At 43.9% G+C, this 26,341-nt stretch overlaps 1 protein-coding gene across 2 annotated transcripts; it reads right to left on the bottom strand.

The window, feature by feature from the left end:
* Positions 1 to 174: 174 nt before the first annotated feature.
* On the bottom strand, positions 175 to 24,885 carry TSEN15 (tRNA splicing endonuclease subunit 15). Of its 2 annotated transcripts, none has more exons than XM_077823822.1 (4): positions 24,756 to 24,885; positions 21,953 to 22,034; positions 20,728 to 20,863; positions 175 to 769 (listed from the first exon to the last, which is right to left on the bottom strand). In XM_077823822.1, exons 1-4 carry the CDS (start codon positions 24,855 to 24,857, stop codon positions 565 to 567), a joined length of 525 nt encoding a protein of 174 aa, XP_077679948.1. In that variant the 5' UTR covers positions 24,858 to 24,885; the 3' UTR covers positions 175 to 564. The 2 variants fall into 2 exon arrangements, with proteins under 2 accessions (XP_077679948.1, XP_077679949.1); XM_077823823.1 differs by having other exon boundaries at positions 21,953 to 22,102; positions 24,756 to 24,866.
* Positions 24,886 to 26,341: the final 1,456 nt, after the last annotated feature.

Raw genomic sequence — 26,341 nt, 5'->3', positions numbered from 1 at the left:
TGAAAAAAACCTACTCTATTTTGCTCTAAATATAGCAGTAAGAGGCCAAAAAGTGAAGGAGTAGGTGAAATTTATATTTTAAATGCTCTTGGTGCCATGAGTAGGACAAACTACTGCCTTTTTAACTTACGCAGAAGTGTATCTTTGAAGACCTTCACTCCAGCCACACTACACTAAAGAACAGTTTACTTTATTTCAATATTTACCTTTAAAATTATGCCATAGGTCTGACTCTGTTAAGTCTTTACATTCCCACAAATGTAGGGGCGTGTGTGAAGAAGGGACAAAGTTTGAAACCTTCTGCTTCTCAAAAAAAAAAAAATAAAAAAAAATAAAAGACAGGAGGAAGGAGTAACTTGCCTTATACAAAAGTCAGGTCCTTGAAACATGTTACAAACCATTTTACTTTGAGGCATGCTGCAGACGTCTGAGTTCTGCAGAGCAAGTGAAGATTTGCAATGCAGGAGTTAAGCCATTGTACCTTCTAATTTACATACACAAATTACTGAATTTGTTTAGATTTGAAAATAAGGGGCCAAGAAACAGTTCGTCTTTGTCTTAAAGTCATCTCAAAAGCTTCCTTCTTTTCTTTCTCCACTGTTTATTGTCCACGTCTTCAGTATCATCAGGAGGGTCTGGCATTATGAAACCGTCTGTCAGTTTATAATAGACTACTGTGGAATCTGACTCAACTATAGCCAGGATAACCGACAGTGGGGAATCTGTTCCATCTTGTGGAATACATGCTTTCTTCATGATCTCTCTGAGCCTGAAAGAAAGACAGTCAGTTAGGAATCTATTCACAATCATTTCGACATAGCATCAAGCTAAAACTGCAATATCACTTATTTCCCAGGATGTATAGGGCTGAGGACACCCCAGCCAGTAAATCGTGAACACTTCTGCTGTCCAGTGAATTCTCTACCTTTAAAGGAGTAGCAGTACTGCTCATTGCCTAATCTATACCACCATCCTGCTTAGAGAACCCATTTCTCCTTGCAGCAGAAAGCTAAGAGAGCAGAAAAGAGGAACAGTGGGAACAAAGCATTACATTTTCAACATAGCGCTCTCTCTTTCACCAGCTGTGTTTAGGCTTTTCTCTTTACAAAGCTTTCAGAGCCTACAGTGTAGCATTTAACTTATCCTTAAAGTTACTAGAGCCATGATCCATTATAAACAGTGATTTTTATGCTGTAAAGCACGACTATTTGCCTTCACTACACACGCACGTTCAACACCGTGATTAGCATTAGTTCAGGGTAAGCATCAGAGTCCTATGATCCAGTCCCACTAGTCAGCCCTGTTAAGGGTTATATTTCTGGAGTTAAAGAAATGCATTTAAATGTCTGAGGAAATATTAGCCTTCGTTTTGATTTTAAAATTCTCCAGTTGCACAGACCCCTGCTGGAACTAAATTTGTCAATATATTAACAGGTAGTGCACTCATTTATATACAGTACAGTATATACCAGCTGACTACATTGCCACCTTATTAACCATTTATAGTATGGTAGCCCCAAGGGGCCCCATCCAAAATTGGGGGCCAAATTGTGCCAGACATGGTACACACACAAGATAGCCCCTGAACTGAAAAGCTTCCAATCTAAATAGACGAGATGGATGAAGTGTTAAATGGAGCATTATCTCCATCTTATACATGGGTGAACTGAAGCGCAGAGAAATTGAGTGAGTCTGTGACAGAGCCAGAAAATGAAGTAAGATCTCCCGCCACCCAATCCAGTCTGTTAGCCTCAAAAGTAGCTTTCAGGGAGAGGAAGACAAATAGTTAACTAACACTCCCTGTCAACTACTTTTCTGCTTCCTATTTTTTAAATCCAGGACAATACAGAGAAGAAATGCTTCCATCTCAGTTCATTTTAGGAATAATATGTCGACTATTTACTTGTCTACTAATTGAATCAAGGGTCCTCAACCAAAAAAAAAAAAAAAAGGAAGGTCACTTTATGATCCAAAAATCACAGCACAGATATACAGGGCTCTAAGAGAGACTATTTAGTCTAACAGCATTGAGGATGTTAGAGCGGTGACATGTAACGACTAAGAGTGCATAATGGCTTAAATCAGCAGTTCTCAAACTGTGGATCAGGACCCCAAGGAGTGTCACAACCCCCTTTGCAATAAAGTTTGAGAACTCCTGGCTTAAATGATTGATGTGGCAACATCTGTATATGACCATCACTGAAAACCATCGTGTTTGCTAATAAGCCTCGTGTGGAGAGTTTGTCCAGGATATTGCTACAGAGCCTACCTGTCCCTACAGTATGCATACCCGCCCCATCACTTGATGTACCTTTGAGTCACCCCCAACAAGAGATGTAGATCCTGCAAGTCAGACACTGGCTCAAAATGAGTGTTTCCAAATGCACCTGTTCTCAAGCTCTAATTATCTTCCTCCACCCCATTTTAAAAATTAGAGGATCACAGAGGAATCAAATGGGAAGTGGCAGAGAATAAAGCAGCAGCCTAGAAGCCCAAATGACGTTTTAAGCACATGATCTTCCCAGTGCTCTATTAGCAGTCTCAGAGTTTTGCAGAAATCAGTCATACTTCAGTTTCACTAACGAAGAAAAACAAAGATTTCCTTGCAGGTTTTTCAGCTGGGCCCCATTCACAGAAGGTGTCATGCAAAGGGAGGACTACCAGCCATTTCACACAGCATAGACATTAAAACAATCATAAGCCATATTTTCACACTCCTTTGTTACTATATATGCTGCTGGTGACAAAGCAGAGATCAGCCACGCAAGGAGATGCTGTATGTGGTAGAGCAGAAGGGGGCTGCCTCCAAAATGCTTAAAGATCAAACACCTTAAATTAGCTCTCCTCCTACCCCTAGTACTATTTTGATTGCCAAGTGGCTTTCAGTTTGGGATCTCCCTGCCAGGGTGCATGGTGGTGCAGCTGTACATTATTAGCCCAGGGCCACCAGCTAAAGTGCCGATTTCAAGCACAGTTCAGCATGTAGGGAGAAAATACCCGCCCATCACTTTAGATTGAATTGCTCTTTTTTTTTTTAAACCCAAAGGCAGCGCATTTATGATTTGAAGTGGGTTGGAGCAGTGTGGAAATAGGTTCCACTATAAGCGATACCTTCAGAACTACAGGCTTCTACTCTTCTCTGGCCTTCCACAGTGTGATGAGCAATTTTCCATAAGACATACCAAACGGCCGTAGGTAGGGGTGATAAGTGTCCTTTTCACAGAAGCACACTGAATAATAAAGTGTGTGACAGTGAGCGAAGAGTGTTCTAGAACTAAGGAAGGATACTATGGCGTCTCCCTGGCATCTGAAACACTATAATTTTGTACATAACAGCAAGTGCCCCATTCTCTCATCTTTGCTGCAGACGTGCCCTAAAAGTAGTGCACAACTCATGAAACTGCCCTGCCAATTAAGAATTCAACAGCAGGTCAGAAGGTAGACAGAGGCCTGGTCTACACTAGAGTTAGGGGGACACAAGGCAGCCTACAACAACCTATGTAAGTGTATACACTAAAATTTCTCTCCTGACAACGTAACTGCTCCACTATGCCAACTTAATAACTCCACCTCCATGAGAGGCACAGAGTCAATGTTGATGTAGTTAAGTCAACACAGTGTAGACTGTGACGTTGCACCCCATAATACTTTATAGGAATATGCTTATTAGTGTAAATATGACATAACTGGGATATGTTTTATGCTAGATTTGCCGTGTAACATATCTTTGCAAAGGTTATGATCTACTGAATATATTCATCCTATTTGTAGGTATGTATCATTTTTATATCTGAAGTTATGAGCGGTGGCTCTATGCTTGTATTTGAAGTGTTTGCCGTAGGAAGACATAAGACAGATTTGGTCAACATAGTGTGAAGGGGTTATTCAAGTAATTGGGAGTACTTAACTAACAATGAACTTTGGAAGATGCCAATTCACATCTGAGCTTTCCTGGGAACCTTCAAACTAACATGTAAACAATGGCGTCGGCCTGTAAAGAACTGAGTCATGCATGAACATGTGACTTGTCCAGGTGACTGCAAAACTCCATCTTGTTGAGGGGATTTTACATAGGAGAAGAGGGGTTTCCACCCACAAGAGAAAGACTATATAAGCCCCTGGAAGCCCCTCCATTTTGTCTTCATCCTGCTCAATGGATAGCGTCTCCACCCTCAAGAGATGCCTGAAAAAAACTGGAACAAAGGACAGTAACTACAGGGGTGTTAGTGATTGCTGGACCCAGACTAGGAAGGAGTCTAGTCTGTCAAAGATGCTTATTGGAACATCTCTGAGGGTGAGATTTACTGCATTTAGTTTCCTACTGTATTAGGCTTAGACTTGTGTGTTTTATTTTGCTTGGTAATTTACTTCGTTTTGCCTGTTATTACTTGGAACCACTTAAATCCTACTTTTTATATTTAATAAAATACTTTTTACTTATTAATTAACCCAGAGCAAGTATTAATACCTGAGGGAGTAAACAGCTGTGCATCTCTCTCTATCGGTGTTATAGAGGGTGAACAATTTATGAGCTTAGCCTGTATAAGCTTTACACAGAGTAAAACAGATTTATTTGAGGTTTGGATCCCATTGGGAACTGGGTATCTGGGTGTTGGAGACAGGAGCACTTCTTAAGCGGTTTTCAGTTAAGCCTGCAGCTTTTGAGGGACATGGTTCAGACCTGGGTCTGTGTTTGTAGCAGGCTAGCGTGTCTGGCATAACCAGGCAAGGTACTGAAGTTCCAAGCTCCCAGGGAAAGTGGGCTTAGAGATAGTCTTAGCACAGCAGGTGGCAGTCCCAAGGTGGTTTCTGTGACCCAACCTGTCACACAGACACCAACTGTAATTGGCTTTCAGAAGCTGTCCTCCAATGCCCCACACTTGACAGTACAGTCGGTATAAGTGCTCCTTGTGAGGACGCGCACCGCCAACACAAGGAGTGTAGTGTGAACATGCAAAAGCAATTTAACTACGGCAATGGCTGTATGCTGACGGAATTTAGGTTAACATAATTTTGTAGTGTGTGGAGTCCTGTTAGAGAAACACCACCCCTGGCAAGACTTATAGGATGATCTCCCTCCTGAGAATATAGATTATGCAGGATGGTGGTAGATGGCTGCAAGAGGAATTTCAAGAGCCATGTAATTTAAACTCATACTCATTTTAAGAGTAGCCCTGGGACTAGATTGAAGCATGTGCTGTTGGTTGGTGTGGTCTTTACCTCCAAACACAGAAGGAGCTCCTTAATGTTTATGCTTGAGTAGTCTGAATCATTTAAAACTAGATTAGACAATCAGTGGGCTTCTCACCATCCAACTCCCATAGGGACGATATTCCTCATCCTCACAGGCCTTAGTGTTAGCATTCCCACCCCACCCCGATTGTCTAAGACCCCCTTTGCTCAATTTCATGATATTTTCAGCAACTGAGCCATTCTTCAACACGATCAATATTACCAGACAAACCATTTCAATCATGGCTTAAGATGCTCCAGGGGGGCCCATCATTGGAACAGGTCGTTTTCGTAATGCAGACAGGGCCAAAAGGAGCCTGTTGAATCTTGTGGAAGATACATCTAGTTGCTATACACTGTAATGCAATGCAGAACTGTTGGAGATTATCTGGAGGAGAGCTTTTAAAAGAGTTTTTAAAAGTCCCTGGAATTCAGGAAGTCTGCAGACGCATGTGTTTCCTGTTTCCCTTCAAGGCATCATTGTTGGGATCACATACAGCATTTTTTATTAAGTTCCTTTTCAGCCGTAGTCATTCATAAGAGCAGGTAGGAAGATAATGAGACTGCGATAGATGTTTATCTGGATTTGCACTGTGACTTTACTGTACATCAGATCTGCAATGAACAAAGAGACTGATAAACACTGCACTATTTTTTTAATAATATAGATACAACAAAAAGTATTTTCTACTTCAAAGGACCATTGCCCCTAAGTAAAGAAATGCCAAAAACTGACGCAGCCTCTCTCCAGATGTCCTTTCTGCATTTTGGCCTTCAGAAATATTACTAGATATTTTTCTTTACCAGATCTGGCAGCGCTAATAAGCCTTCATTTCAATAATTTAAGAGCCTATGAAAAGATAGCAGTATGAACTAGTCCACTTATTCAAAGAATGTGACTACAGCATAGATAATAGAAAAAGGCAAACCACTACCTCCTGTTAAGGTTTTGCTGATATGAGGGGTTTCTGCTCCCATAAACATCTCTAACTGAAACCACTTGTATACAGATGGCCTTTTCTTCTAGGAAAAGTAGAATATTACCAGCATGGGGGATAAAGGAGCTCAATTATCCACCGCATAGCCTATGGTGTTGCAGGCTTCCCCCTGTAGATCTTCCAATGTGCCTCCAACTTCACCTGAAAAACCACACACCGGATTGAAAGCATAGCTCAGTACCTGTATCCAGTTCATTCTTGACTCCTAGCAGGGAAGATTCACAGATTTTAATACCAGAAAGGTCCATTATCATAATCTATTCAGACCTTTTGCACAATACAGGCCAGAGAACATCACCCAGTAACTTCATAGGGGGGAACTGTTTCCCATATTTGCATTTTGCTTATTTCCCATGTCCTTCTCCTCTGACGGAAAGAGAAAAGAGTAGTCCCAACTTAATAGCCAGAAATAGTTCTTCCCCACTGATTGTAGACGGGTGCTCAAGATATACCCTGATCTCTCTCCAGGGCCTCGTAACCTTAAACAATTCTTGAAGAATGGAGAATTAAATTCTGGAGTATTACTCCCTGCTCTACCTCATCAGAGCAGTTCCAACTGCCTCCATTCCTCAACATTCTCAGCAGCAGAGACCAGTCTTGTGAAGCACTGAGCAGCCTCAGAGGTTGTTCCCAGTGAGACTGAAGGAAACCGAGGATGCTCAGCTCCTCAAGATGAAGGCCCAAACTTTAAAGCTAATGGTTTAATTCCTTAGCGCTGAATCCTGCATTGCTTATTTGGGTACCCCAAAAAATGATCCATCCTCCAGGACCAACAGGGCCCAGAATGTTGACTATGCTACTATTTTAATCTGAACCAGTGCCAAAAGGCTGTCTTCATTTCCACTGTATTCCTGATTCCCCCTTCCTCACGCATCAGTCATCATGCAGACTGTGTGTTACAATATCCAGTCTTTCCATCTTTACTGATCACCTAAGTATACATCAGTATCAATGGTACAATGCTGATGGCATGCACTGTGTATAGCTGGTCATTATCTACAGCTATTATTTCTCATTATCTTCTTAAAGGACATAAGAGAGTTAACAGACCCTGTGCACTGGGCCTCACAGCCTTCAGATGTCCTGGCTGTTTTGGACCAAACTCTCCTCCCAAAAATAAAGCTCACTTAGTTCTAGGACACACAAGTTACTTGCATAATGACCGATGTTGCAAAGGAACACAAATTCCTACTCATTAAAGTTAACATAACAGTCTGACAGAAGTTGCAAGCCAGTCACTTCTCTCCAATGGAGCTGTAGAAGCACCCTTTGTCAACACCATTTTTAACTTTAAAAAGCTCAATACAATCCACTACCAGATTTCAATAAGGTGTAGCTAAAAGTTCAAAGCCAAAAGAGCTGTGGTTAACCTGCAGCAAGAGGGAGGTTGAATTTTTTGCTCTTTATGAGCAACTTTAGCTGGTGCCTGTTGTTGTCACTGTTGACATGTCAGCATTAAAAACTCCAAATATCAGGCTTGTATACCAAGAAACTTAACTCACGATGGGGACATCCTGGGATGGTTCTGGAAGAACTTAGAATCATAGATCATGACTTCTGTTTTGCTCTGAAGCATGCATTGTCCTAATAAACGCCACTTATTAGTGAATGCAGTCTTGTAAATGAAGCATGTATACAATAGCAAAATCATTACAGTGTTTTACGCCGTCTTGCCAAAATGAAATTGTGGACTACAATACATAATTAACTTGGTGCCTGAGGCTCCGGAATAGCCCTGTTCATCCAGAGGTTCAGCGACAACAGATACCCTTACACATGCCACCTTCAAGGGATTCATGCCAGTGACTGCCTAGTAAAACTGAAAGGCAGTTGGAGCCCCAAGAGAGCTTATAGAACAATCAAGCATTTGTGCTGCTGGGAGCACAGTGAGAAGTCTGCTGAGCTAAAATATCCTGCAAGTTTCTTTTTTTTTTTTAAATGAAAAAAGTCATTGAATGTTACAAGAGAGGCTGCTAAGGTTTGGGGTTTCACCAGCAACAGATCTCAATTTCAGTAGAAGCACTGGGATGGGAAAAATCCAGGGACAGAAAAACTAGGAGAACCTGAAGCACTGCAAGAGTGAAGATGTACTGAAAATTCACTCTCATGCAAATAATCCCACAAAGCAATAAAGATAATCCCACAAATGACATCAGTGTTTCTTGTAAAAGAGGTGTTTCCCCTCTTCTTAGATTTAAGGGACCAAATTTTCAGGGTAACTTGAACTCTGCTTCTAAAATTCATGCCTGTGATTTTGCATGCTCATAGCAAACCAGATCCTACTCCTATTGAGGTCAGCGTGACCAGAGTTAGGCCTTAAATTTGCACACAAAACCCCTACCAAGTATACTTTAAATCTACTTTGTATAAGATTAACTGGATTTCATCATGAAAAAGATATTGCTATATAAAATAACACATTTAACAGTTTACATTTCTAAACCACCTACCTAGGCAGAGGATTTTAGGGTATGTCTAAGCTGCAGTTAAACACCCACAACTGGCCCATGCCAGCTGACTCAGGTTAAGGAGCTGTTTAATTGTGGTGTAGATGTTCGGGCTTGAGCTGCAGCCCGAGTTCTAGGATCCCGTGAGGTGGGAAGGTCCCAGAGCTTGGGCTGCAATGTAGACATGCCCTTAAAGCTTTGAACTAAGCCCAACACCTGTGAAGTAGATATTCTCTCCATTTTATAGAACCATCAACTGAGGTTACATGACAGACGCAGGAGTACTACCCAGACCTCAATTCCCAATCATGAATTATAGCCCATAGGCCACACTCTCCTGCTTAACAGTTTACCCAAAACAACCACTCACGCTGCAATCCAGTCCTTTGATCACTAACCCGAAAGAAAGAGACACCACTGATTTTTTTCAATTCCACATTTGTGTGAAAATATTTTACCTATTGTTATCACAAGAAAGAGATAAAATCCTCATCACTGAGGTTAGACAAAAGCATTTCCCCAGCTCGCGTATGTGACAGCACTTTGCATTCAGCAGTTTCTCCTGTTGCGTGGGTCTTTCACACACTAGGAAAACACGGTAGTAAAATTACAAATAGCAGGGGAGGCTCACGTGTCATCACACGACAGATACTAGGTCTCTTCATTTAATGCACTTCTGGAATATTCGTAGCCATGACAGCGATGGGCACAATTCTTAATAGAAGGGGCAGGTATAATGCCTGAAACTATTTTTAAACTCATTTACTGCTAATTAGATTTCAAGTTAACAGGGTCCTTTTGGAGGGCAGGGTGGAGTGTGCATGCTCTCTCTTTTTGGAGATAGCCAGAGAAAGAAGCAGTAGATGCCAGGCAACTGAAGAACTGGTTAGCTGCCCAAGCCATATTCAGGGAAATCCTCAAACGAGCAGGACAGACCTTACGGGAATCTGGACACGGGCAGCCAGTGCAACAAGACAAAGAGGGAGGTGAAGATACTCTTTATTTCTATTAAAAATTCTCTTTGCAAAAAACGTCTGAAAAGCAAAGACAAAACAATGAGTGCTGTGAGCAGTTTGTAATATATGGCACAGGGCTCCAATTAGCTGAAATAAGCCATAATCTTTCCATACTATGGAAGCTGAAGGTTTTGAATCTATCCTTTATAGCTCCTGGATGAATAATTCAGCAGAAGCTTGACCAAACTGAACAGCTTCCTCCCCCTCCAAGCATGTGAAGGGGCAAGTCAGGGCTGGAGAATTAATGTATGTTAGTCTCTGTACACAGAAATCAGCACTTCACCCAAACTTGTGCTGGAAACAAGAGTCCCCTTACTCACGACAACCAACGGAAAAGTTCTCTACAGTATTGCAGTCAGTGCAGCAGAGCATCCAGCCAGGCAAACATTACACCAAACACTGCTCCCAGATGACTGCCTTGAAACCGGAGAGATGGATAGACCCGTGTGCCTGTGAAAAGTCAGCCCTTCTAGTCCCAAGCACTATGCCCTTGATCTAGCTTTAGCTTTAGTTTTCAAATTTGGGTAGAATGAGGCAACAGAGGAAGGTTAAATTCACATATGATAAAAATAGTCACTGTCCTTATTGCACATGATAAAAAGTCACTCTCCTTATTTTGGCAGAGGATCCTGCAGGGCAGCCTACAAGTCTGTTTTTAACATTTCATATTTAAGACTAATTGATCTCAGAGACCTCCCTCGCCCACTCTAAGAAATAACTAGACTTCTGAAAACTATATTAGACTATCACAACTTTGAACACATGAACACAAGCGAATTGAGTGGTATAAACAGTAATTACTGACTTGTTAAAAATAAGTTTCTATTTGGATGCTAACCAACTTACCAGTTTCAGGAAGTTTAATATTTGAAGTAGCTTAAGTTACAATATATGCCTTTTTAAGAATAATCTTACAAGTGAGCAATTTGCAACTAATTGATACTAGTGGCTGGAGGAACTACTGACAATTACAGTTGTGAAGAGAATGTTTAATTTCACTTACAAGGTAAAAGTGAACCAGAAAAATGATAGTGCTATTGTTTCTATGCAAAAATTGCTATAGCTCACTAGAAGAAAACATGTTGCCTAATTACAAATTGGACAAATGTTTAAAAGGGACATCAACCCACTTCTGGCCCCCAAAGTTTGTACAAAGTCTGTTGACATAAGACCAATAAACACTTTCAAAAAATATTTGTCAAAACATAGTTATGTTTAAACAAATAAACACTCCAAACAGTGCGATACTAACAACCTGAGAATGAAACTGGCTTCATTGATTTCAGTCCTGCAAATACTTACGCTCATGCCAATAGTTTCATTGACTTCACAGGAACTATCTATGCTTAAATGATTTACTGGGCTGGGGCCTTAATTCTGGAACACTTTAAGAACATAAGAACGGCCATACTTGGTCAGACCAAAGGTCCATCTAGATCAGTATCCTGTATTCTGACAGTGGCCAATGCCAGGTGCCCCAGAGGGAATGAACGGAACAGGTAATCATCAAGTGATCCATCCCGTTGCACGTTCCCAGCTTCTGGCAAACAAAGGCTAGGGACACCATCCCTGTCCATCCTGGCTAATAGCAACTGATGGACCTAACCTCCATGAACGTATCCAGTTCTTTTTTGAACCCTGTTATAGTCTTGGCCTTCACAACATCCTCTGGCAAGGAGTTCCACAGTTGACCGTGCATTGTGTGAAGAAATACTTCCTTTTGTTTCTTTTAAACCTGCTGCCTATTAATTTCATTTGGTGACCCCTAGTTCTTGTGTTCTGAGAAGGAGTAAACAACACTTCCCTATTTACTTTCTGCATACCAGTCATTATTTTATAGCCCTCTATCACCCCTTAGTTATCTATTTTCCAAGCTGAAAAGTCTCAGTCTTATTTATCTCTCCACATACGGCAGCCATTCCGTACCCCAATAATTTTTGTTGCCCTTTTCCAAACCTTTTACAAGTCCAATATATCTTTTTTGAGATGGGGTGACCACATCTGCACACAGTATTCAAGATATGAGTGTACCATGGATTTACAGAGAGGCAATACGATTTTTCTGTCTTATTATCTATCCCTTTCTTAATGATTCCCAACATTCTGTTCACTTTTTTGACTGCCGCTGCACATTGAGTAGATGTTTTCAGAGAACTATCCACAATGACTCCAAGATCATTCTTGAGTGGTAACAGCTAATTTAGACCTCATCATTTTATAAGTATAGTTGGGATTATGTTTTCCAATGTGCATTACTTTGCATTTATCAACACTGAACTTCATCTGCCCATTTTGTGAGATCCTTTTGTAGCTCTTCACAGTCTGCCTGGGACTTAACTATCTTGAGTAGCATCTGCAAATTTTGCCACCTCACTGTTTACCCCTTTTTCCAGATCATTTCTGAATATGTTAAATAGGACTGCGCCCAGTACAGACCCCTGGGAGACACCACTATTTACCTCTCTCCATTCTGAAAACTGACCATCTATTCCTCCCCTTTGTTTCCTATCTTTTAACCAGTTACCAATCCATGAGAGAACCTTCCCTCTTATCCCAGGACTGTTTACTTTGCTGAAGAGCCTTTGGTGAGGATCTTGTCAAAGGCTTTCTGAAAATCTAAATACACTATATCCACCGGATTCCCCCTTGTCCACATGCTTGTTGACCCCCTCAAAGAATTCTAGTAGATTGTTGAGGCATGATTTCCCTTTACAAAAACCATGTTGACTATTCCCCAACAAATTATGTTCATTTATGTGTCTGACAATATTGTTCCTTATTATAGTTTCAAGCAGTTTGTCTGGTACTGAAGTCAGGCTTACAAGCCTGTAATTCCTGGGATCATCTCTGGAGCCCTTTTAAAAAATTGGCATCACATTAGCTATCCTCCAGTCATTTGGTACAGAAGCTGATTTAAATGATAGGTTACAGACGACAGTTAGTAGTGCTGCAATTTCACATTTGAGTTCCTTCAGAACTCTTGGGTGAATACCATCTGGGCCTGGTGAATTATTACTGTTTAGTTTATCAATTTGTTCCAAAACCTCCTCTAATGACACCTTAATCTGGGTCAATTCCTCAGATTTGTCACCTAAAAAGAATGGCTCAGGTTTGGGAATCTGCCTCACATTCTCAACCATGAAGACCGATGAAAAGAATTTTGTTTTTCTGCAATGGCCTTATCGTCCTTGAGTGCTCCTTTATCATCTCGATCATCCAGTGGCCCCACTGGTTGTTTAGCAGGCTTCCTGCTTCTGCTATACTTAATTTTTTTGCTATTAAGTTTTGATTCTTTGGCTAGCTGTTCTTCAAATTCTTTTTTGGCCTTCCTAATTATATTTTTACACTTCATTTGCCAGAGTTTATGCTCCTTTCTATTTTCCTCATTAGGATTTAACTTCCACTTTTTAAAGGACTTTTTAAAGTTCTAAGACTCCATTCCTGGTCTATCCCTGGCAAAGACCAGCATACAGACAGACCCAGACCCTTTGTTTTTCTCCCTCCTCCCAGCTTTTGAAAGTATCTTGTCTCCTCATTGGTCATTTTGGTCAGGTGCCAGCGAGGTTACCTTTAGCTTCTTAACCCTTTACAGGTGAGAGGAGCTTTCCCCTGGCCAGGAGGGATTTCAAAGGGGTTTACCCTTCCCTTTATATTTATGACAGCCTCTCACTGCTTCTTTTACTTTGTTGTTTAGCCATGGTGGTGCTTTTTTGGTTCTCTTACTATGTTTATTAATTTGGGGTATACATTTAAGTTGAGCCTCTATTATGGTGTTTTTAAAATGTTTCCATGTAGTTTGCAGGGATTTTACTTTTGGTGCTGTACCTTTTAATTTCTGTTTAACTAACCTCCTCATTTTTGTGTAATTCTCCTTTCTGAAATTAAATGCTATAGTTTTGGGCCGCTGTGGTGTTTTCTCTGCCACAGGGATGTTAAATTTAATTTGACAATTTGACACTCAGACGTAGTATGCTGGTGGACACAGCTGTCGGTCTGCGGTAAATAGGGAACATGGCAGAGCCAAGGGACCACAATCCACAGGTTTTTCTCAGGGTATGTCTACACCACAAAATTAGGTCAAATTTATAGAAGTCAGTTTTGTAGAAAGCGTTTTTATACAGTCGATTGTGTGTGTCCCAACACAAATGCTCTAAGTGCATGTAGTCAGCGGAGTGTGTCCACAGTACCAAGGCAACTGTCGACTTCCGGAGCGTTGCACTATGGGTAGCTATCCCACAGTTCCCGCAGTCTCTGCCGCCCATTTGAATTCTGGGTAGAAATCCCAGGGCCTGATGGGGCTAAAACATTGTCGCGAGTGGTTCTGGGTACATATCGTCAGGCCCCCCTTCCCTCCCTCCTTCCATGAAAGCAAGGGCAGACAATCGTTTTGCGCCTTTTTTCTTGAGTTACCTGTGCAGATGCCATACCACGGCAAGCATGGAGCCCACTCAGCTAACCGTCACCGTATGTCTCCTGGGTGCTGGCAGACGCGGTACTGCATTGCTACACAGCAGCAGTTTATTGCCTTTTGACGGCAGACAGTGCTGTATGACCGGTAGCCGTCGTCGACGTAGTCCTAGGTGCTCTTTTAACCGACCTCGATGAGGTCGGGGCGCCTGGGCAAACATGGGAGTGACTCAGCCAGGTCATTTCCCTTTTAAGTTTTGTCTCATGGCGATTGAGTCCTACCGGCAGTGCACTTGGCCTCCGTGAGCTATCCCAGAGTGTTCCATTGTGACCGCTCTGGACAGCACTCTCAACTCAGATACATTGGCCAGGTAGACAGGAAAAGGCCCGTGAACTTTTGAATTTCAATTTCCTGTTTGGCCAGTGTGGTAAGCTGCAGGTGACCATGCAGAGCTCATCAGCAGAGGTGACCATGATGGAGTCCCAGAATCGCAAAAGAGCTCCAGCATGGACCGAACGGGAGGTACGGGATCTGATCGCTGTATGGGGAGAGGAATCCGTGCTATCAGAACTACATTCCAGTTTTCGAAATGCCAAAACATTTGTCAAAATCTCCCAGGGCATGAAGGACAGAGGCCATAACAGGGACCCGAAGTAGTGCCGCATGAAACTTAAGGAGCTGAGGCAAGCCTACCAGAAGATCAGAGAGGAGAACGGCCGCTCTGGGTCAGAGCCCAAAACATGCTGCTTCTATGATGAGCTGCATGCCATTTTAGGGGGTTCAGCCACCCCTACCCCAGCCATGTTGTTTGACTCCTTCAATGGAGATGGAGGCAACACAGAAGCAGGTTTTGGGGAAGAGGAAGATGATGAGGAGGAGGTTGTAGATCGCTCACAGCAAGCAAGTGGAGAAACCAGTTTTCCCGACAGCCAGGAACTGTTTCTCACCCTGGACCTGGAGCTAGTACCCCCTGAACCCACCCAAGGCTGCCTCCCAGACCCACCAGGCAGAGAAGGGACCTCTGGTGAGTGTACCTTTTAAAACAGTATACGTGGTTTAAAAGCAAGCATGTTTAATGATTAATTTGCCCTGGCATTCACGGCTCTCCTGGATGTACTCCTAAAGCCTTTGCAAAAGGCTTCTGGGGAGGGCAGCCTTATTCTGTCCACCATGGTAGGACACTTTACCACTCCAGGCCAGTAGCACGTACTCGGGAATCATTGTAGAACAAAGCATTGCAGTGTATGTCTGCTGGCGTTCAAACAACATCCGTTCTTTATCTCTCTGTGTTATCCTCAGGAGAGTGATATCATTCATGGTCACCTGGTTGAAACAGGGTGCTTTTCTTAAGGGGACATTCAGAGGTGCCCATTCCTGCTGGGCTGTTTGCCTGTGGCTGAACAGAAATGTTCCTCCCCACTCCCTGTGGCTAACAGCAGGGGTGGAGGGGCTAGCCACGTGGTGGGGATAGGCAAAATGAGACCTTGGAACGAAACCACATGTGCTATGTATGTAATGTTAACAGCAAGGTTTACCGTGAAAGAGTGTACCCACTGTTCTATAAAAACGTCTCCCCCTTACTCTCACAGATATTGTGGAGCGCACAGCAAGCAGTAATAACAGTGGGAATATTGGTTTTGCTGAGGTCTAACCAAGTCAGTAAACTGCACCACCATGCTTTTAAACGTCCAAATGCACATTCTACCACCATTCTGCACTTGTGCGGCCTGTAGTTAAACAGCTCCTGACTACTGTCCAGGCTACCTGTGTATGGCTTCATGAGCCATGGCATTAAGGGGTAGGCTGGGTCTCCAAGGATAACTATAGGCATTTCAACATCCCAATGGTTATTTTCTGGTCTGGGAATAAAGTCCCTTCCTGCAGCTTTTGAAACAGACCAGAGTTCCTGAAGATGCGAGCGTCATGTACCTTTCCCGGCCATCCCACGTTGATTTTGGTGAAATGTCCCTTGTGATCCACCAGTGTTTGCAGCACTATTGAAAAGTATCCCTTGCGGTTTATGTACTTGCCGGCTTGGTGCTCTGGTGCCAAGATAGGGATATGGGTTCCGTCTATGGCCCCACCACAGTTAGGGAATCCCATTGCAGCAAAGCCATCCATTATGACCTGCACATTTCCCAGGGTCACTACCCTTGATATCAGCGGATCTTTGATTGCGCTGGCTACTTGCATCACAGCAGCCCCCACAGTAGATTTGCTCACTCCAAATTGATTCCCGACTGACGGGTAGCTGTCTGGCATTGCAAGCTTCCACAGGGCTATGGCCACTCGCTTCTCAACTGTGAGGGCTGCTCTCATCTTGGTATTACTGTGCCTCAGGGCAGGGGAGAGCAAGTCACAAAGTTCCATGAAAGTGCCCTTACGCATGCGAAAGTTTCGCAGCCAGTGGGAATCGTCCCAGACCTGCAACACTATGCGCTCCCACCAGTCTGTGCTTGTTTCCCGGGCCCAGAATCGGCGTTCCACCGCATGAACCTGCCCCATTAGCACCATGATGCCCGCATTGCCAGTGCCCGTGCTTTGAGAGAAGTCTGTGTCTATGTCCTCATCACTCTCGTCACCGCGCTGACGTCGCCTCCTCGCCTGGTTTCACTTTGCCAGGTTCTGCTGGATAATGCGTGTGGTGTTTAATGTGCTCCTAATTCCCGAAGTGATCTGAGCGGGCTCCATGTTTGCCATGGTATGGCGTCTGCACAGAAAAAAGGCGCGGAACGATTGTCTGCCATTGCTCTGACGGAGGGAGGGGCAACTGACGACATGGCTTACAGGGTTGTCTTACAGGGAATTAAAATCAACAAAGGGGGTGGCTTTACATCAAGGAGAAACAAAAATAACTGTCACACAGAATGGCCCCCTCAACGACTGAACTCAAAACCCTGGGTTTAGCCGGCCAATGTTCAACCCCCTAAGCTATCCCCCCTACTCTGGTATTTCAGGCAGGATTGAATCTCCATTACAGTTTTCAAGGTGCCCCTGACAGACCTCACTAAAATGATTGTCGGCCGTTGATTTCATGGAGGGTGGGAGGGGGAAGCAAATGAATACAAAACAAATCTTGGTCTATTTCTTGTTTTGATCCACTCCATCTATCTTTTACATCTTTGGCTGGCAGCAGACGGTGCAGTCGGACTGCAAGCCATCCACATCTCCTGGCTGCTCGGCAGAAGATGGTGCAATAGGACTGCTAGCCATCCTCATCTCCTGGCTGCTCGGCAGAAGATGGTGCAATAGGACTGCTAGCCATCCTCATCTCCTGGCTACTCGGCAGAAGATGGTGCAATAGGACTGCTAGCCATCCTCATCTCCTGCCTGCTCACCATAAGATGGTACAATAGGACTGCCTGCAGGACTAAAGAGAATGACTTGGTCGAGTCACTCCTAATTTAGTCCCTGCGCCCATGTCTGCCCAGGCGCTCCTGACTTACCTTACCGAGGCGGTCAGGAGCACCTCGGACACGATGACGATGGTTTTCAGGCTTGTTACACCGTCTGCTGCCACAAGGCAATGGGTGGCTGCTGCTGTGTAGCAATGCAGTACCACATCTGCCAGCACCCAGGAGACATACGGTGACAGTGAGCTCAGCGGGCTCCATGCTTGCCGTGGTATGGCATCTGCACAGGTAACTCAGGAAAAAAGGCGCTTTCACGGAGGGAGGGAGAGCCTGACGACACGTACCCAGAACCACCTGCGACAATGTTTTTTGCCCAATCAGGCATTAGGATCTCAACCCAGAATTCCAATGGGTAGCGGAGAGTGCAGGAACTGTGGGATAGCTACCCACAGTGCGACACTCCAGAAGTCGACGCTAGCCTCGGTACTGTGGAAGCACTCCGCTGAGTTAATGCACTTAATGCACTTAGAGCATTTTGTGTGGGGACACACACAATCGACTATATAAAAGCGATTTCTAAAAAACCAACTTCTATAAATTCAACCTAATTTCGTAGTGTAGACATACCCTAAGTAAGTGAACATCAGCCATTTGCTACCTTCTTTTTATTTAGCTTATGATTTCCAGGCTTAGTTAGCAACAGTGCCAGTACATTTTAATCAACAATTTAAACCATGGTTTCAACACTAACACAAGACAAGGTTAGCTCAATAAACTGACAGTCAGAACAAGGGATCATCATTACTGCAACCTGCTGCATTTCCAACTGGCTCTACAATTCATTTTATTGTTTTGCCTATAGAAAAGTCATTTTCAAAGAGTGACATTTAGATACTTACAGATTAATTATTTACAGCCCTTACACACTGCATTACCTTTTGCCCCATGTACCCCAGAAACCATCCTCTGGATTCTCACTGCTCAGTGTCAGCAAGAGGAGGCAGGCCTTCTCACTGGTAAGATGTGCCTGTGAAATTCCATCCCCAAGGATGCACTTGTTGGACAGTCCCTGTGGCTGTTTACAGAACTCAGGTCATTCTATTTGGCTCCTTTTGATGGTGACCATTGAGACACCAGTCACTGTATACTGGAGACATCAAGAATCATGTATCTACATTGTGTTCAGCAGTATCCATACCATTCTCCTGCCACATTGGCTATTAAACCAGCATTAGGGTCAGGCATATGTACAGCTTTAATGGAGTCATCTGAAAGTGGAGAACTGTATTCAGCCAGAACACATTTTAGTGATAACATACTCTATATATTTACTCAACAGCAAAAGCTGGTCACAAACTGTACTTTTAATCAATGTAATACATTCGCTCTAACAGTCAACCATCCTTCCAGTAAAAGATTTCATCCACGCTGATGCCAGAAACAGAGCAAACAGTGCCACCACAGTACAAACAAATTCAGAGTCCATGAATGAAAAGTCCGATGGGATACAAAGATGGGTTACAAATGTTGTGCTGTATCTCCCAGCAATAAAATACATGTTAGGACACAAAATTGCTGGCACTTGCCCACCCACAGGGAGGAAAAAGGTTTTCACTTCCAGTAGAAACCCACCAACATGTAGGAAACAAGAGACAGCATGCAGAAGCAACTTCAGTGAGAAAAGCAAATATCCTAGTTTGCTACCCAACTACCCACACCCATTTTGGGTCTATCTCCAACCCCCAAACCATGAGAGAAATCCCCCCGCCCCACAGAAAATGGTCAACACCTTCACAAGAAGCAGAACAGTAGCAAATACTTCGTCTTCTAGCTTTTCTTTCAATAGCTTTGCGACTATACAACAGAGCAGCAAGTCATGCCATCTGACGATACCGTTTTGTGATATTTCTTTTTAAAACCGTATCCATACTAGCCAAACGATTGGTCTGTTGAATAGCAATTGAAAAATCTTATTAATTTACAACTAGAAAACTTCCAACCATATGACTAGTTGCCATAATACACATTTCCTGCCATAAGTTTACTGCTGCTGAAAAGATACCCACAGGATAACCTACTACGTATTTACTATTGGGATGCAAGATTGTTTGCTTCAGACAAGTCTGTCATCTATAAAATCACTGGAAAATGTAAATGTGCCAAAAAAGACATTCACAGAGCATGCACATAAATGAAGTTCACTGTACATCAAGTGCAATTAACTGTATGATCTGTTGGCAGCTCCCCTGACATCACAGTAATAAATGATCAAAGTGACAGTTAGAGCCATGCAAATCTGATGCTATCTGCTTTATATCTGCGGACCATGTATGCAGATCAGACGTGGATACAAATTTTGTATCCACGCAGGGCTCTAGATAAACCGTTCCTTAGAGGTGTCATAGGATAGGATGTCAGGCATGGGGGGCAGGGGAAGAGAAAGAAGATAGCCATTATCAGATGGGAAGAATACTGTACATTTTACCTAACCATTGGAACACACCCGAAATGTAAACAAAGTTTGATTTGAACAGAATTTCTTTTTAAAGTAACCCTGAAAACACTTTCCATTACAAAACCCACGTCATTAGAAAAGCAGATCTTTCTTGTTTCTCCCTCCATGAGCACCACAAGAAATTGTACATATAGCTGTGAAAGTAAGGGTTTATAGAGCACTTTCCTAGATAGATCTAATGCAAAAGCATACCTCTGAAAATGCTATTATATATATAACTGTTTTCAGCCTGTAGAAGCAAATTTTCAGATTGAAAGTGGCCAGGATTATATTTAAATTAATAAAAAAAAAAAGAGAGAGTCCATTCCTGTGATTCAGTATCTAACAAAAGCAGTAGAAAATAAGCATTTATCATCATCTTCAAGGTACTTGAAAATAATTATCTGTATAAACTCCAATACAGGTGATTACCATGAATACTTCAGATAGGACTTTAAATAGTACAAAACATTTTTTGAGTGGACAAAATCGTTACATTGCAGGGTTATTTCAAGTGAGGAAAAAGCAAAAGAAATTGATCAGGCTAAAGGAAAAAAATCCCACCCTCATAATGTTGCTAATACTAGAAATAACTCAGCTCATGTGTTCAAATTTGTTTTTCCCCTGTCTTTTTTTCCCCCCGTCGTCTTTTTGTTTAACAGAGAATGTTTTTCTAAAGCTTTACAGGAGTTATCAGTTGCCCTATCAATATTTACCTCCTCTATTTGTTTTTTCTTTCTGGTAATTCAGCACCAAATACTCTGGGATCACTGGCTCACCTCTGATGAGTGAATGACATGTGGACAGGTGTTGGCACCACAACCTGTAAATTCTCAGCTTCTCTCTCATGCGCACGGAGACATACGAGCTGGAGTTCTGCTAGTCCAACGCATGTCACTTCGTGCCAGTTTCTGCCTGAAAATAAGAGAGGGACAAAAGCACAACACACAAGTCTCTCTCTGGTTGCATCATTAAGGAGGGTATAAATTTGGAAAGAAAGTCAACTTGTTGTGGTCTTTATTTTTCCCCCTATGTAAACTATTCCCCATGAGACACGAAGTTTTCCCAGGCTTCAGAGTAGCAGCCGTGTTAGTCTGTATTCGCAAAAAGAAAAGGAGGACTTGTGGCACCTTAGAGACTAACCAATTTATTTGAGCATATGCTTTCGTGAGCTACAGCTCACAGTCAAGCACCAACTGTCAGCTTGTGAACAATTCTTTAATGAAACAGCCACAAGGGATTAAAGGCAAGGTCCCCAGCTGCAGTGGTTCTCAACCTTTCCAAACCACTGTACCCCTTTCAGGAGTCAGAGTTATCTTGCATACCCCAAGTTTCACCTCACTTAAAAACTCACATGGCGGGTCTCAGGCTTCAGCTTTCTGCCCTGGGCCCCAGGAAGTCCAACACTGGCCCTGGCAACTCCATTAAAATTAACTTGCCCACGGTTTGAGAACTGCTGATGTAGTATATAGAACAGTAACATGTCACTGTCTGTATGAAATTTTAGTTCGTACTGACTTTGCTAGTGCTTTTTATGTAGCTTGTTGTAAAAGTAGGCAAACATTTAAATGAGTTGATGTATCCCATAGAAGACCTCTGCGTACCCCAGGGGTACGTGTACCCATGGTTGAGAATCACTGATCTGCTCATCAATTACTGGGAGTGGACACCCTGATTGAAATGGTCTTGTCATCACTGGTTCTCCACTTGTAAGGTAATTCCCTTCTCTTCATGTGCCAGTATATTTATGCTTGTATCTGTAATTTTCACTCCAACCATCTGAAGAAGTGTCTTTTTACCCACAAAAGCTTATGCCCAAATAAATCTGTTAGTCTTTAAGCTGCCACTGGACTCCTCGTTGTTTTTGTGGATACAGACTAACACGGCTATCCCTCTGATACTTGCTACTAGCATATAGGTCTTCAAAAATCAGAGTACATACGTTAGTTTATTTGATGTCCCAGATTGCTCAGCCTCTCAAGAAAAATACTTTCATTGATTTACCTTCTAAGAGGTCCAAGTAAACTAAGAACGCAGCATATACTTGAGTGCTGTCAGCCACATCCAATGACATCATCTCCGTGAGCTGAAACCAACATGTAACAGCAATCAAAGATGCAGAGCAGAAGTCAGATTGGTACAGATACATAAAACCTTTCAAAAGAGCATGAGAAAGTATGGAGCCTGTTTAAAGAACTGCTACTAAGATTCAAAAAGATTAAACACCAATATAAATATTGACCTCTTAAAATATTTTAAAGTTACATTTCTGCTTGGCCCAGATAAAAAGGCATTAAAAGAATCTTGACTGTTTCTGGAACAGAGCTGTTTTTGAGGAGAAAGATTCTGAGTTTCATCTGTTTCTGCTACAGTACATAAAAAATGGCCATACTGAGTCAGATCAATGGTCCATCTGGCCCAATATCCTGCCTTCTGATAGTGGCCAGTGCCAGATGCTTCAGCAGGGCAATTATAGAGTGATTCATCCCCTATCATCCAGTCTCAGCTTCTGACCATCAGACGTGTAGGACACCCGGAGCATAGGGATGCATCCCCAACCATCTTGCCTTTAATGGACCTATCCTCCAAGAATTTCATCTCATTCTTTTTTTAATCCAGTTATACTTCTGACCTTCAGAACATCCCCTTTACAAGTTGTGCAAAGAAATACTTCCTTCTATTTATTTTAAACCTGCTGCCTATTAATTTCACTGGAAGACCTCTGGTTCTTACTTTACATAAAGGGGTAAATAACATGCTAATACTCCTCAACAACTCTGATTATAAAACGTAAGATAAGGTTTCTCCATATGCTAAACTCTTAAGAAGTTTCTTACATTAAAATCACATTAATCCATCAAGTTCCTCTTCCAACAAAGATATCTAGCAGTTTTGACTATTCCAAGGAGTACTACTAATAGGAGACTCATTATTTATATAGCTCCATTGGTGTGCATGGGGCCTATTAGTGCTTTACAGACATCCAAGATGACAAAGGTCAGTGTCCTAAGGAATTTACAATCAATGCTTTTCAGGGCAGAAATTATGCTCTTTTAAAAAGTTTCCTGTGAAACACCATTCAAATTAATAATATACAAATAAGTAATGAAAACAGATCAGATAAGGGGAAACAAAAATCTCTCTGTCTACCTAGTCATGCTACTATCTCTGTTTCTCTGTCTAGACTCTAGGTCAGGGGTGGGCAAACTATGGCCCACAGGCTGAATCTGGCCTGCCAGTCATTTTAATCCGGCCCTCAAGTTCCAGCTGGGGAGCGGGGTCTGGGGCTTGGCCTGCTCTGGCACTCCAGCCGGGGAGCAGGGTCAAAGGCTGCTCCACACTGCTCCCAGCACAGCGCCACTCCAGCTCCTATGTGTAGGGGCAGTCAGGGGATTCCGCTCTGCACACTGCCCCCACCCCAAGCGCTGCCCCCACAGCTCCCATTGGATGGGAACCGCAGCCAATGGGAGCTGCAGAGGTGGCACCTGCAGACTGGGCAGCACGCAGAGCTGCCTGGCAGCGCCTCCGCGTAGGAGCCACAGTGGGGACATGCCACTGCTTGCGGGAGCCACTTGAGGTAAGCGCCTCCCGGAGCCTGCACCCTGAGCCTCCCCCTGCACCCCAGCCCTGATCCCCCTCCTGCCCTCCAAACCCCTCGGTACCAGCCCAGACCACCCTCCTACACCCCAAACCCCTCATCCCCAGCCCCACCCCAGAATCTGCACCCCCAGCTGGAGCCCTCACCCTCCTCCCTGTGCCCCAATCTCCTGCCATAGACCTGATCCCCCTCCCGCTCTCCGAACCCCTCGGTCTCAGCCTAGAGCCCTCTCCTACACCCCACACTCCTCATCCCCAGCCCCACCCCAGAGCCCTCAAACACCCCTGCACCCTGAATTCCTCATTTCTGGCCCCACCCCGGAGCCCGCACCCCCAACCAGAGCCCTCACCTGCTCCTGCACCCCAACCCCAATTTCGTGAGCATTCATGGCCCGCCATACAATTTCTATTCCCAAATGTGGCCCTCGAGCCAAAAAGTTTGCCCACCCCTGCTTTACGTTTTGATCTGAATGCTCACCACACAAAAAAACTTCAGTTTGACAAGTTATTGCAGTTGGGTACTCCTTTTCTCCTTCCTCCCTAAAGGAAAGTAGCTCACAAGTTGTTTTTTGTTGATTTCTTAGATGTGTTTGTTTCAACGGTGAGGCTGAGAGCCAGAAAAAAGATTAGTGGTGAAAAGCTACCATAAGACACTGAGATTGAATTAGTCAGCTTGAAAGATTCCTTCCAGAACTCAAGCAAAACTTCTTGGGAAATTGGCAGAAACCCTCTATTCAATCTTAGTTTTCAAAGAAGACTTTCAGCAGCCTAAGATAAATTAACAGGGGTACGTGAGACATTTAAACAATATCTTTAGGGTGAATCTTAAGTGAAGATGGCCCATTTTATTTTGTCTTAGCTGTAGACCGCAACTGTCAAACCATAAATACGCAGCCATGATCCCAATAACTCAGTTACCCTGGAGGAAGAGGCAGCCTGGGTCTGCTGGGACAGGCGGGATCCAGCAGTCAGCAGCTGGGGGAGCGCCCAGTCCCGACAGCTCCGCTCTCCTTCAGGCGGGGTGCCGGGCCACGCAGCACCGCCGAGCCACCCGGCTGGGCGGGGGCTTGCGTGGGCCCCACCGCTGCAGGACCCGGACACCCCAAGCCCCGGGCCGCAGGGAGGAGCCTTGGGACGGCGGGCAGCAGGCTCCGCTCGGCCCCTGTAAGGACCCCCATGGGGGCAGCTCGGGGCCCGCCCCCGCACTTACCTTAGGGTGAGTCGCCATCCAGTTGCCGCGGGGCGACCCGCGGGCCTCCCGCTCCGGCCCGCTCGGGGCAGTGCCCGGAGCCGCGCAGCCCGCCTCGTCCATGCGGCTCCTGCTTGCAGCGCGACTTCGCTCCGGGCGGCGCACTGCACTAAGTGCTCCGGCCGGGGACAATCCAGCGCGCGCTATAGTTCCGCCTCTGATGCGGCACACCCGCGGCCTCCTCCCCGCCGTGCCCAGCCGCTCCTGGGGAGCCTGTGAGCCAGGCAAGCTCAGGGCAGGCTGCGCCCGGCTGCCAGTTCTGGAACCAGTTTGCCCTGGCGTCTCCAGGAATTAAAAAATAATCTTTAATTAAAGATTATGTCATGTGATGAAACCTCCAGGAATCTCTCCAACCAAAAGTGGCAACCCAAAGCTGCCCTGTCCCATCGGAGCTGTCACTCTTTGCATCTGTCCCTGTCCACCCATCCCTCTCTAGCCACCCACCTCTTCCTCTCTCTCCATCCCACTGTCTATCCCCTTTCTTTCGCATCTCATCGCAATGCTTACCACACAAATAAACTGCAGGGGACATTAAATAAATGCCACAAACCAAGAGAGAAATCATAGCATATGAGGGTTGGAAGGGACTCAGAGTAACAGCCGTGTTAGTCTGTCTTTGCAAAAAGAAAAGGAGTACTTGTGGCACCTTAGAGACTAACCAGTTTATTTGAGCATGAGCTTTCATGAGCTACAGCTCACTTCATCGATGAAGTAAGCTGTATCTCACGCTCAAATAAATTGGTTAGTCTCTAAGGTGCCACAAGTACTCCTTTTCTTTTTGGAAGGGACTCAGGCAGTCATCTAGTCCAACCCCTTGCTCAAAGCAGGACCGATCCCCAAGTTTTGCCCCAGATCCCTAAATGGCCTCCTCAAGGATTGAGCTCACAACCCTGGGTTTAGCAAGCCAATGCTCAAACCACTGAGCTATCCCTCCCACCACAGCATGTATGACATACCATGAAATGCAGCAAGCAAACTCCGCTATGGACAGGTGGGAAAAGGATTAGAGGAATTGAAAGGGAAAAGGAGGTGGAGGAAGGGATGAGGGGAAAGGAGGGTGGGTCTATATAATACTAATTATATAATAGTGTTTTACATGTTCAGTTGCCATACAAATATTTACCAATCATTTTTCACTATGGTCATGTAAAGTAGTATGGGACTTAAGGACGGGTGGAAGGGGTGATGATGAAGGGAAGTGGGGAATAGAGGAGGATGGTGAATGAGGGAAGGAGGTAGAGAAATTCAAGGTAAGGGAGGAAGTGAATGAGAGAGAAGCAATGACACAGAAAGGAGGGGAAGAAATAAGAAACAGTAGGGGAAGAAAGGAAAAAAGCAAGAGTGATGAGGTCAAAGGACACAGGAGAAGAAATGCTGAAGGAAAAAAAGAGGAAGAGAGGCTAAATTGAGGGAGGAAGATGGCAGAAGTGTTGGTAAGATGAAAAGAGAAAATAAGTAAAGACAAAACCCTGACAATGTGCATACTAACAATTAGAATGAAAACATCACTGGGAAAGAGAGACTATCTGGATAGAAAATATAAAGTG

This window comes from Eretmochelys imbricata, chromosome 8, assembly GCF_965152235.1.
Source record: "Eretmochelys imbricata isolate rEreImb1 chromosome 8, rEreImb1.hap1, whole genome shotgun sequence".
NCBI classification, from domain to species: domain Eukaryota; kingdom Metazoa; phylum Chordata; order Testudines; family Cheloniidae; genus Eretmochelys; species Eretmochelys imbricata.
The sequence above is the reverse complement of the archived record's forward strand: the minus strand, read 5'-3'. Positions and strand labels throughout refer to the sequence as shown.

What these genes read in the sequence shown, in the direction of transcription:
- TSEN15 (XM_077823822.1), bottom strand. Translation starts at nt 24,857, where the DNA reads ATGGACGAGGCGGGCTGCGCGGCTCCGGGCACTGCCCCGAGCGGGCCG. An exon ending in GGATGGCGACTCACCCTAAG is followed by an intron (nt 22,035 to 24,755) that starts GTAAGTGCGGGG and finishes TGTTGGTTTCAG; the next exon opens with CTCACGGAGATGATGTCATT. An exon ending in TTACTTGGACCTCTTAGAAG is followed by an intron (nt 20,864 to 21,952) that starts GTAAATCAATGA and finishes TCTTATTTTCAG; the next exon opens with GCAGAAACTGGCACGAAGTG.